We start from the raw sequence: 13,162 nt of genomic DNA, 5'->3' as shown, positions 1-13,162 counted from the left end.
ACTCTCCCCGACTACCTGATATTGACATCATTCAGTAAGTAATTCTCCCATTCCGATGTTTTCTTCAAGTAATAGAGCGTGATTTCAAAATGGCTGTACATAATTTAATTTTTAGTACAAGATAAAACACCAAACTAATTTGTATTTGATTGTTAAATAATCTGAGAGTAGCATGCGTGACATATTCTTATAGTCTTGTCATAGTAACTGCAAATCACGATGTTTTTGGAATTATATCGGGATGCAATCTGTTGCATTAGAATAGAATATTTAACTATGACAAACAGTTAAGCTGTTGCCTCGAGTATTATACTCGGACATTTTGCAAATCTCTTAAGTCGATGTAAGTTACATGAAAACACGAAAAGCTGGAACTAACATTTAGATGGAGTTAACTTTGTAAACTCTTTTGGCTGCAAAGGATTTTACAATGTCGTCAAAAGATAGCTTTGAAGTTAACTTATGCTCTATGGATGTGATCCTAAGGTTGGTGAGTCGTCGTTGTTGTGTTAAGTTTTTGAGGTAATGTTTTATGATCTCCAGTTTGCTAAAACTCCTTTCCTTGCGTTATAGGAAAAAAAAAAAAAAAAAAAAAAAAAAGCCGTTTTGCCCCTCAATCCGACTCCCGGAACAAGCCTCGTTTCCCCCCTCCCCCCTTTCCTTAGTTACGTCACTGATAACAGTGTGTGTTGCCAAATGTTTGTCTTAACTTCTATTCCGTGTGGAGTTTATATTCAAAAATGTGTAAGTAATTGACAAATTTTTAAATGTGGAATAAAATTCAAATTTAAGTTTAGTGAATTGTCTATTTGATGTTTTTATAATATGGGCTTTCGATAATTATTCTCGTAGTAGATGATGATGTGACGAATTGTGCCTGAAATACATCGACTAATAGGTTGCCCTTTATTGCTGGAGAGCTACTAAGTTACCGTATTTGTGCGAATATAGGTCGCATTGTTTTTCCAAAATTTTAGATTAAACATAATGGTGCGGCGTATAATCGAAATTTTCCTCCTCAGATCATAAATCGTCAATTTCAAAATGACATGTACACGTATTTTCTGGGTTGAAATTAGTACCATTATAAGCTACTTTTGTGCCGTAAAAAAATAGAAGAAAAACTTACCTTGTTCGCTACTTTTGCCACCTTCATTGGGTATCGAGAACACCTTGTCTGGCACGAAAACCACTTGTACACTTAATACTTTTATTAACAGGAATACATTTCTTTGTTATACGGTATATATAATATATATATGGTATATTTATATACAGTAACTGCTCGTGAAGAAAGAAGAAAAAAGCAACTTCGTTTCGCAAAAGTGCGTCAGCTTGTTTGTACGCACCCAAATCAAGCACAATCACTTCCCACCATCTCAGTATCACCAGCGTCTGATTCTTTACCCTCACTAGACGATACTGAATGCTGTTCAAAGTCACTATCACAAAGATCATTTTCAGTCCCATCAAGATTATTGAAAATTCTACTTCCTTTCAAACTTTTCATGACAAGTTCTTCCGATATTGACCGTCAAGAAGCCAAAATCCAACGGCACACTTCCGACAGACGCACGTTGCAAACGGCTCCTGGCGTCCAAATTGCTTTGATCATGATGTAATTTCTATAGAATTGTCTTACACTAGCTTTGAATGGATTGACTGACACACAACCAAAGCTGCAACACAAAACTTCCTCTTGATTTTAGTAGTGCGGCAAATATTCGAGATATACTTTTTCTGTAATCTCGTGTTAAAAGTTTAAGTGCGGCCTGTATTCGCGCAAATACGGTAATTTATATTCTAGTTTCTTTTCGATAACTAGTTTCCTACACCTTTCATTAATTTCAGTTTCTTAATGAAAACAGTAATCATTGCAGAACAAGACCACCACGCTGCAGTCAAGAAATGATGGTGTTAGGTAGACAGTATTTAACTGTTCTTAGAGATAAAATCTTATGTGCCTCAGACCTTAGCGTGCCAGGAGACTTCAGTGAAAATCCACTTCAAGACCGGATGCACAGAGCTCAGGTAAGTAATCTGTGTTAACGTTTAAAAAAATAATAATAAAAAGATTTAGCACAAGTGTTTATTTTTACAGTTACACGAATATTGTTGTTGCAGCAGTTTCTTTTTTTTTTTCCGTATGTGTAAAATTCTTCGTAGAATCTCAAATTAAGTTTTAAACCGTGTTTGCTTGTTCTTTCTCTTTGTAGATTTAAAATAGAATGGTACTATAGCTTTTATTAAGAATAAAGAGTGATTTAATATTTCTTATCACCATCGGCACACAGCTAGAAATATTATTATTATTATTATTATTAAATTTTGTTTTTAAGCAGTAAATATGTAAACAATAGCAGTAGTATTTATCTAAATATTTTTTATTCTCCCGTTACCAACTACATTTCTCTTATATATCTTGATTTCACTGATTTATATAGGGTGTTTCTAAACAGCGACAACGTTTGGGAGATGATTCCTGACACCAATACCAACCTGGGTGCAGAAATCCGTCATTTCGGAGTTACAGGCTGCCGAAGACATGAAAAAATGAACTTTAAGGTCCATAGCTTCAATACTATGGGACCTACCGTAGTCGTATAAAGACTTCACTTATTAACTAGTATGTGAACTATCCAAATATCCATGTTTCAGAATCCTGTGCTACTTACGCTACAATTTTTATAGAGGTAGTTCGTGAGTAATTCAGATTATATGTCCGTAGCGATAGCGCACATATTAGTTCCTAAGTGAAGTCTTGACCTAATGATCAGAAATACTAGGTCCCATAGTATTGCAGCTATAGACCTTTAAAGTTCATTTTTCATGCTTTCGACAGCCTATAACTCCGAAATGACAGATTTCTGCATCCAGGTCGGTCTATATTTTTTGTCTTATCTTGGTGTCAAGTATCACGTCCCAAACGTTGTTGATGTTTTGTTGAAACACCCTGTATGTGTAATCCAGATATATTGGCATCATGTGTCTTCAGTCTACGGAATTGTAGATATTATATTTTTCATAGTATTAGTTTATTGGAATACTACGTAAAGTTTATTCATTGGAAAGATATCCGTATTAATTTATATTATATTAATGGCATGATCTTATAATAAAGACGGAAATATACGAGGTGTGATTGGAAAGTTTTAAGACTAGGCTTTGAAAATGGCAGTACTTACAGGATATTGCGATGGATCTCCTTCAAAGTAGTACCCTGCTGCCTGAATGCACCGATTCCAACAGATTTTCTACTTCTGGAAGCATTTCTGAAAATTATCTTTTGTAAGGGTGTGAAGAACTTTGTCCTTATTAACCTGAATATTTTCAATTGAGTCAAACCTCTTCTCTTTCAGGAACAATTTTAATTTAGGAAACAAGTAGAAGTCGGCAGGGGCTAAATCGGAGGAATAGGGGTGTTGCGGAAGCACAGGAATGTTGAATTTGGTTAGAAATTCCTTGGTCGATAATGCACAATGCGCTGGTGCGTTGTGGTGGACTACTACCCAATTCTTGTCTTTTCCAGAGGACAGACCTTTCCCTCCGCAAATTTTTGCGCAAACGCTGAAGAACACTTTTGTAGTATTCCTGGTTGACTGTTTGCCCCCTAGAGGCAAATTCATGATGCGCGATACTTGCAGAATCGAAAAAAGAAAATCACCAACATTGTCTTTACATTCGACCGACTTTGTCGCGCTTCCTTTGGTCGTGGTGAACCTGAGCTATTCTACTGAGAAGATTGGGCCTGTGTTTCATATCATACCCATAAACCTATGTCTCATTATCTGTTATTACCCTACATGACAGTTCTGGGCAAGGGCGCCGATCCTGGGGGGCCGAGGGGGCCCGGGCCCTCCAAAGTTCATGTGGGCCCCCGTACCGTATTTGTGAATATACAATATTTGGCATAATTCGAGTGCAGTTTGTCTTAAAATCTTTAATTAAAATCTTTATATATATTGTTTCTGTCTTTTGATGAATAAATGTTCACAAAACAGCTTAATTGTGATAATAAATGTTTATTTGCACTAACTACATAACAACTGAAACACTTTCAACTTACTGTTACATTGTCTTTTTACGAATTCCGGAGGACCGTCTTGTATGGATCTCTTGGTGCTCAACTTGCTGACACACACACACACACACTGTTTTTAAAACAAAAGAGAAACGTTATGCAAATGTAATGACAATGATACAAACTCACTATAAAAGTCTCTACATTCTCCCCTCTCTTGATTGAACCAAGTCAATCAACTTACACATAATCCACATTATCACTTTTAGGTAAAGGTACAATTTTAGTAATTGGTCTCTTAACAGTCCCTGTCTTACACTTTACACTCACTACTCTCACTAGTCCATCTTTTCCCGGAAACACTTGTTGAATGACACCTAATTTCCATGACAATGGAGGAGAATTGTCTTCTTTGATTAGAACCACATCTCCAACAGAAATATTAGGTTGTTTTGTTGTCCATTTTCTTCTCTGCTGGAGTTCATGTAGATAACCCTGAGACCATCTTTTCCAAAAATGCTGCTTCATCTTCTGAAGGTGATTCCATCTTGATAATCGGTTGGTCGGAATGTCCACTACATCTGGTTCAGGAATGCTTATCAAAGGTTCACCAATAAGGAAATGTCCTGGCGACAAAAATGAAGGATCATCGGGATCATTGGATAGAACGGTGATTGGTCTTGAATTCAAACAGGCTTCTATTTGTGTTATAACTGTGTTGAGTTCTTCAAATGTCAAAATCGTGCAACCTACTATTCTTCTTAAATGAAACTTAAATAACTTCACTGCACTTTCCCAAATGCCTGCAAAATGACTTGCTCTGGGTGGAATGAAATGCCATGTAAATCCTTCTTGCACTGCAACATCTTGAATTGAGTTTTGAAATTGTTGTGAACTGAGTAATTGTTGAAGCTCCTTAAGTTCTCGCTGAGCTCCAACGAAATTGGTTCCGTTGTCACTATATATGTTCGAAAATTTGCCTCTTCTTGCTACAAATCTTCGAAGAGCTGCTAAAAATGCTTGGCTACTCAAATCACTCACTAACTCCATATGAATCGCTTTGGTTGCTAAGCACACGAATATTGCAACATACGCCTTTGTCACTTTACGAGATCTAGTACCTTGCTTAATCATTAGGGGACCGGCGAAATCCACCCCTACATGAATAAAAGCTCGAGCTGGCTGTACTCGTGCTGATGGTAATTGACCCATGAGTTGTTCTGAGGCTGACGCTTTCAATTTAAAACGAACTAGACACTGATGAATGATAGATCGAACGACTTGTTTAGCTCGTGGGATCCAATATTTTTGCCTCAATGATGAAATCAATCAATAACTGCGGTCCAGCATGTAACAATCTTCTATGTTCCGCTTCAATTATCAATTTGGTGAGATGCTCTTTAGGTGGTAAGATGATCTGATGTCGGCCATCATACGGTAAGCCAGAGTTTTTTAGCCGTCCTCCCGCTCGTAGCAACTGTTCATTATCTATAAATGGATACAAAGAATTAAGTTCACTTTGGGATGAAACTTGGCCTGACGAAACTAAGTCCTTGAATTCTTGCGAATAACTAACCTGTTGGATTAGCTTAATGCATTGTTGTAAAGTATCACTAGACGAAGCTAAGTCCTTGAATTCTTGCGAATAACTAACTTGTTGGATTAGCTTAATGCATTGCTGTAAAGTATCACTAATTTCAGTAGTGGAAATAGTTCCTACTTTCTTCTCGTTGCGATTTTTACAATTGTAAATAAAACGACGACACAAACAAATAACTCGCAATAGTTTCCACAATGATGAAAATTTCTCCAGACAGCTTATGTCACCTTCATAACTGGCTAAAGATATGCTCGTTACTTTCCTTTCTTCTGGAACATCGTCTACCACTTCTGATTGTTCGGGCCATGCAGATGATTCAAGCCATGCGGGTCTATGCCACCAAATATCTGCTTCTTTTAACTGTTTCGGATCCATTCCCCGTGTAATAATGTCGGCTGGATTGTCCATTGACGACACGTGATGCCACTGGTTGACTGATGTGATCTCCTGTATCTCTGCAACCCTGTTTGCCACGAACTCCTTCCATCTGGCAGCTGGAGATGATATCCATGCAAGCACTATTTTTGAATCGGTCCAGACGTAAGTACTATTCACTGAAATGTTTAATATCGGAATTATTTTGTGATACAACCTGCTCAAAAGTACTGCCGCACAAAGTTCAAGTCTTGGTAACGTTACCTTTTTAATAGGAGCTATTCTTGATTTAGAACCCAAAAGTTTAACAGTAGTTTTGCCTGAAATGTCCACAGTTTTAACATACATGCAACAGCCGTAAGCAAGTTGACTGCTGTCAGCAAACCCATGTATCTCGACATGAACATAATTCTTCAATACTACACATCTATCAATTTGTATTTCGTTAACACTTAAAAGATGATGACACAGATCTAACCATTGCTGATAGAGCTCTGATGGTATTTGATCATCCCAATTGATCTTATGGATCCACATTTGTTGTAAGAAAATCTTGAACGGAGTAACTACAGGGCTTATAAGTCCTAAAAGATCAAATATTTTTGCTATGGTCGAAGTCACTTAACGTTTGGTTGGTATGTTGGTCGTGAGACATTCTTTAACTGACTTGTTGGTGATGAGAAGCTTATCTGATGCAGGATTCCACGTTGGACCCAATGTTGAAACACCTGACTCGGACTCAAATTCAAACGGTAAGTGAATTTCCCTATGTTCTTCTGGCACTGGTTTCATATGATCTAATTCTTCATATTCCCTATAAAGTTACAGTACTGCTCGTTAATTTCTGGACACGGCTGCAACCGTCTTTCTAGCTGGTAAAATCTACGAAGAGCTAAATTATATGATTCTCCTAATTGATTATAGTTTGGCTTAATTGGCAGACGTACAACGAATCGACCACTGTTATCTCTGGTAGTGTTTTCCTCAAAGTGTCGTTCACATTGCCTTTCTTCTTGAGTCATGACTGTTGAATATATAGTTTCGAGCTCCCAAAATGTTTGTAACTGTCTATCAAGGTTACTTTCTTGCACAAAAAATGACACTTGTGGTATACTAGAATCTCTTGTTGTAGGAGCTTTACCCTCCAAAATGTACCCAAATTCAGTCTCTTGTACTACTGGATAATTCCCTGGTCTAGTTAGTTTATGCGATCGCAAAATGTCCAAAAACACTTCCGCGCCTAACAAAATGTCAGTAGTATCTGGTTGGTGAAAGTTAGGATCTGCACACACTATGTCTGTCGGCAAGTTCCAATCAGTATGATCTATTGGCCTACTTGGAATGTTATCTGTTATTTTGAGCAAAACTAAACAGTTTACATCAATTGCAAATTCACGAATTCTTGATTCTATATGTACATCTACACAATGCTTTGTTTCACTAATCACACTATTAATACCTTGAATTGGAACTCGGTGTTTATTTTTAGGTAGACGCAACCTTTAAACTAAATCTTTAGTCACAAAATTACTTTGACTGGCAGAATCTAATAATACTCTACATGAATGTAATTTACCATTTGCATCTCGTACATTTACTATAGCAGTAGATAACATAACAGTAACATTTGGTTTTCCCTTGAAAATGCAATAAGAACCTTGTGTCATATTTTTCCTATTAGTATTAGAATGACTCGAAAAATTTCTAGATTGTGAATTAGCAACACTGGTTTTCTCATCTGCTTTTGACATTACATCATAATGCAGCAAGGTATTATGCCTTTTGGAACAGCGTTTACAGCCACCTGATCTGCACGTCTTTACTTTACATTCTTTTTTGAGACAGTTGAAACACAATAAATTATCTCGAACATAGTCTTGTCTTTCTTTTGCTTTAGCGTTTAAAAATGCAGGACATTTAAACAACTGACGTATTAGGTTTTGTTTACAAAAGTTACAGAAAGACTGAGTTGTTGTCACGTATGATTTGGTTGTTTTTTCTTTTTGTTTTGGTTCAGCACTCTGTCTATTTTTATCGCCCCTTGACCTTGACACTACTTCCTGCGATGGTGTATTTTTTTATAGTTTCAAATGCTTGACACCTACGTTCCAAGAAAGCAAAGAACTCTGATAAGGGAGGGAAAGAATGATCTGTGATTTGTAACTCCCACGCACGCCTAGTGTTATTGTCTAATTGTGAAACGAAATGTTGAACTAACAAAACCTCTTCTAGTGGTGTCTGCAAATCTAAAGCTCGTAATGCATTCAAGTTACTAGTAGCTGTATTAATAAATTCTCTTAATTCTGATGTAGTTTCCTTTGTGATACATTTAATATGTAACAAATTACGGACATGAGCAGCTGCAATCAAACGCTTATTTTCATACCTGTCTTTCAATAATTGCCATGCAATTTTATAAGTAGCTTCTGTAACTTGCAGATTCGCTATTAAATCATACGCCTCCCCTCTCAATGCACTCCTAAGGTTATGGAACTTTTGCAACACTGACACGTTATTGTTATTATGAATCATAACTTTAAAATTGTCTGAAAATGAAAGCCAATTTTCGTATCATCCTTCAAATGATGGCAATTCAACACGAGGCAATTTTAATTGATCATTTGACACCTGATTCTCGTTTTTCGAGGAATTGTTTGAATGAGATTCCTGGCTACGCTGAATAATAAAATCCTCTAGTTGCGCTAATACATCATAGTAACTGGTTTCAAACTCCTCCCTATATGCATCGTCCTCTACTTGTTCGTAATTTATTTCTAACTGTGATTGTACTTCATCGAACTTTTTATACAACTCAATCATTGCAGTCTTACGTAGTTTTGAATTCTTGTCAGTTGACTTTTGCACACACCACATTGTTTCACTAACTTGCTTCTTTCTGAGTCCTCCATCTTGAAAAATATTGTAAGTCCACACTAACTAATAAACACAAGTCCACACTGATGAACGTGTTCTCACTTATGTCTATTCACATAGTTTCCAGAAGAATTAATAAACATCACTGCACACATGAACAGAACTAAACAAAGAGCAATATAACAATTGTTCACATACACATTCACAGTTTGTATCAAACGCTAGTTCACTGTGATCCGGCCCGGAGGACCAATGTTTCTGTCTTTTGATGAATAAATGTTCACAAAACAGCTTAATTGTGATAAATGAATAAATGTTTATTTGCACTAACTACACAACAACTGAAACACTTACAACTTACTGTTACATTGTCTTTTTACGAATTCCGGAGGACCGTCTTGCATGGATCTCTTGGTGCTCAACTTTCTGACATTCACACACACACACTGTTTTTAAAACAAAAGAGAAACGTTATGCAAATGTAATGGTAATGATACAAACTCACTATAAAAGTCTCTCTCTCTCTCTCTCTCTCTCTCTCTCTATATATATATATATATATATATATATATATATATATATATATATTAACAACCTCTTTACGTCGTGCCTATAAAGCAGGGGGATATTTTAGTAGTGACGTAACGAAGCTGCTACTGCTCATTATCCAAAATGAGTAGGTAAATGTTTAAATGAGAGGATAATTATAAAAAAACTATAATTCGTTTAACTTATGTATTTGACTAATTAATGTCATTGTGTTAGTGTGTGTGTACTGAGTGAATATGGCATGATTCAGATCACAAATCGTTAAATGCCTGGAACTTAGATCACGATCAACACACATAGCTGAGGCACACATACCTTGGATATGTTGTGACTGTCTGGAATGATGACTTCTTACTGCCTGGCTCTAGATCTCTCCTGGACAAGGTTGATATCTGCGCTTGGTCTCCACAGATTGCCAACTAAAGACCAACCATTACTCGCTATGTAGACGTAATTGAAACGTAATGTAGATCAACCCTTGATCTACTTGTGGTCTCCACTAATCTCAGACCGCTGCTAGGCTGCTAGTGTCTGATGTTCTACTGGTCCACCACTAATCCAGATTCTCTCTAACTCGGGGTTTTTGTTGTCTATTCCAGACGCTGGAATTCGTCATGTTGTTCAATTGTGTTTACCTCAGCTATTGGTAAAACATTTGCTTCAAACCGTATTACATCGTGACCAAATTCCCAGACTATCAATCTCTGCGAATCTGAATGTTATGCCACATTCAAATGGTGTCAATGTTAACAACAAATTGTATTACACATTGATTACATTACAAAGCTGACATTACTGTTCTTGGTTTTCATCTTTACACAATCCTGCGACTTAGCGTCTCGCCAGGATTTCATTAATACCACAACATAAACACAACCATGTGCAACAACTTACATCAACAAACAAACGCACGTGTCAATATGACATAATCTCACATCATCATAACATTCTAATCTTTTAACTTTAGTTCTAACAAATCTTTATTCCAATCACCAAAAATAAAATATTAAAACCAATATCTCTCTACATGCCCTCCCTTCAAAACGAGGGAACTCCGTTCTCGATTAGATTTCTACATAGAAATCAATTTGACATTTAACACAAAAATAATATATTTTTAAACCAAATCAATATCTTAAAATCATACATAGATACATAGCTCCCATAAAACAAATATTTTACGTTTAATTTCCAAAATATACATATTCTCTTATTATATACATTCTCTATATCTTTCAGATTTTTTTTTTTCAAATGTTCATGGCATGAATTTTAATGGTAAAACGCACTCTTATGCCATCTAGCGTTTTTTACATTGTACTAGTTATTTATGGTTTATTTTCGAGGTTTTATATTATTATCTGCATCAACCACTAATTAAATGAGTTTTTGTGTTGTAGAGAAGTGAAACAGTCTGCTTTATCAATTTAAAGCAGAATTTTGAAAGAAAGAAAAAAAAGCCCAAAATTCCCCAAGCAGAAAAAGAATATCATACATGCCGGCGTTTTACCGTCTCCACTTAATAAACACTCAACTTAACCAAAAAGGTAAAGAAAAACGTAATAATTCAAAAAAAAAAAAAAAAAAAACAATTACAGTATATGCGCAAATTTGTTTTGTGCATGAGTGTACAGTCAGCGGCAAAATTTCTTTCCGTTTGATGAAATTAGTTTTGTACATAACTTCAGAATGAAGGACAATTTGAGTACAGTTTTCAGTAAATTAAAAAGAATGTAATTTCCTGTTCATTCCAGCCATACCATCGTTATTCCCAGTATAAATTTTATCAAACTGAAAGAACTTTTGTCGCTGACTGTACATATAAACTCATTTTGACTAAAGCTAGATTTGTTTATATGTCCTTGTCAAAAAAAAAAAAAAATTAATTTTAATAGAGAATAGTCTCTAAATCAGGGCGCAAAATTTCCGGTCGTCATTGGCGACTAGAAAGGAGCTGGCGTTCAGTGTTCAGTAGGAATGGTTTCTGCCTAAACTTACAGGCCTGCGCTGTTTCTGTTTCGCACGAAAATAATTGTCACTGAGTGAAAGGAAACACAGAATGTAAAGTTTTCACAACGGACATGAAAAGTAAGGTCTTCATAATGTTGTAATTCGCCCCTCCCTCCTAGGGCGTTACACAAATGTTAAGTCAAGGTAACATATAATTTTTAACATGTATTGACATGTATATGACAATTCATATAATTTTTAACATGTATATGAATTGTCCAGTTCAAAATTGATTATCCTGAATCTAATTGTCTGCTTTTCAAATTTTATGCTCTGATGTAATCTCTTTCTTTGTCAAACCAAAAGCCTCGGGGAGGGGGGATCTCTCATAATTTGTACGTGAGAGATACTGGCGACCATCATATTTGTATTGGCGAGTGCGTCTAACATTGAAATTTTGCGCCCTGTTCTAAATCATGTATCACGGCGATGGCCATTGTCAATTCTTATGTGTAGTTATTTCAAAAAATCGAAAAACGAACATTGCCTTATTGATTATCAGCAGACCCTTGTGTAGCAGTCTTATGGAGGAAAAACTTATGTTTACTATAATATTTTTTTTTCTTCCTTTCTCTTTCTTTAGTATTAAATTAATTATATTACATGCAGAACGTTCTTGCTAAATTATGTCAAACTTCCGGTATATTTTTTATTACTCGCAGCTGGCCCCCTTCCAGTAAGAATGAAGTGCCATTTTGTTACCAACCCACTACTTGTATATGACAAAATTGATTCTTCCAAAGATTGAGAAATGTAGCAGATTGTTTTTCAAATATTGGCTTTTAATTTAGCATACTATAAGCAGTGGTGCCAGTTAAAACTGCAATTTTCACCACAGTTTGTTTTCTTTATTTTATTTAGGAGATGTATAGATCAAGTTTCTTTTTCATAGAAGATACATTTTACAATGATTTTCGTTCGTCAATGGCTAAGGACTACAGTGCTGTTATTAGGGAATGGGCAGCGCAGCGAGATATTAATTTAACAAAAACGGCTCGAATGGAAACCACAAAGTTTGAAGATCTTACTGTTAGGCTTGGCTATCCGTATGTCTACCAACACCAAGGAAACTGTGAGCACTTGATCATATTTACAGACGCAAGGTAAGACGTTTAACAGTTATTATCGTTATGTGTATCTCGGGCGAAATCCGATGGCCGTGCAAGTTGAGTTAAATGCATTAATTGTGATATTGTCAGATGTAATTTCACGTGAAATTCACACAAATATATCTCTAGTATTTACTGAAATATCAGCTCAGACCTCTATGTATGGAAGACCTATCGAAGATGCTAAATTTGAGGTAATTGACTTGCTGTTGAAACGAGATCAAATTCACTCGAACTTTGGAATTTTTCCTAATTCTAAAGTTTTATCTTTACCCCCATCCACATTCAGATGTTCAAATACGCCCCTTCTCAGTGCTGTGACCACATTGAACTTGCTCCCATCTCTTGAGATCTTCATGATGGGGATTACTTAATGAATTATGTATGTGAAAAGACTCCCATATACCAGTATCCAGTTCAGTGACCTGATTGCAACGATTCAATAGAAACATATCATATAAGTAAATTTATCCCTTTCCAGCACCATTGGGGGCGGAATTAGCAAAATTGGCAGTGCGAGTTTTATCAAAGCATATTGCCATTTGAGTTAAGATTGCTCTCCCAAGTGTTTCTACGTTTTATGATCAAGCTACTTTTAGGGGTGCCTGGGGTGCTTTTTGCATC

The 13,162-nt window shown here is 36.1% G+C and overlaps 1 protein-coding gene across 2 annotated transcripts in view; it reads left to right on the top strand.

The window, feature by feature from the left end:
- LOC145666488 (snRNA-activating protein complex subunit 3-like) overlaps positions 1 to 13,162 on the top strand; it is a 52,384-nt gene that overhangs the window by 32,221 nt on the left and 7,001 nt on the right. The window contains exons 5-6 of one of the 2 annotated variants that reach the window (XM_081733752.1): positions 1,881 to 2,031; positions 12,291 to 12,532. In XM_081733752.1, the coding sequence (XP_081589878.1) occupies positions 1,881 to 2,031; positions 12,291 to 12,532 (393 nt within the window). Of the gene's footprint in view, positions 1 to 1,868; positions 2,032 to 12,290; positions 12,533 to 13,162 lie in introns of both variants that reach the window. The other variant, XM_081733751.1, reaches the window with a different exon arrangement.

This window comes from Thermobia domestica, chromosome 12 (assembly GCF_964235325.1).
Source record: "Thermobia domestica chromosome 12, izTheDome1.hap1.1, whole genome shotgun sequence".
NCBI classification, from domain to species: Eukaryota; Metazoa; Arthropoda; class Insecta; order Zygentoma; family Lepismatidae; genus Thermobia; species Thermobia domestica.
This window is presented reverse-complemented; position numbering and strand designations above follow the sequence as displayed.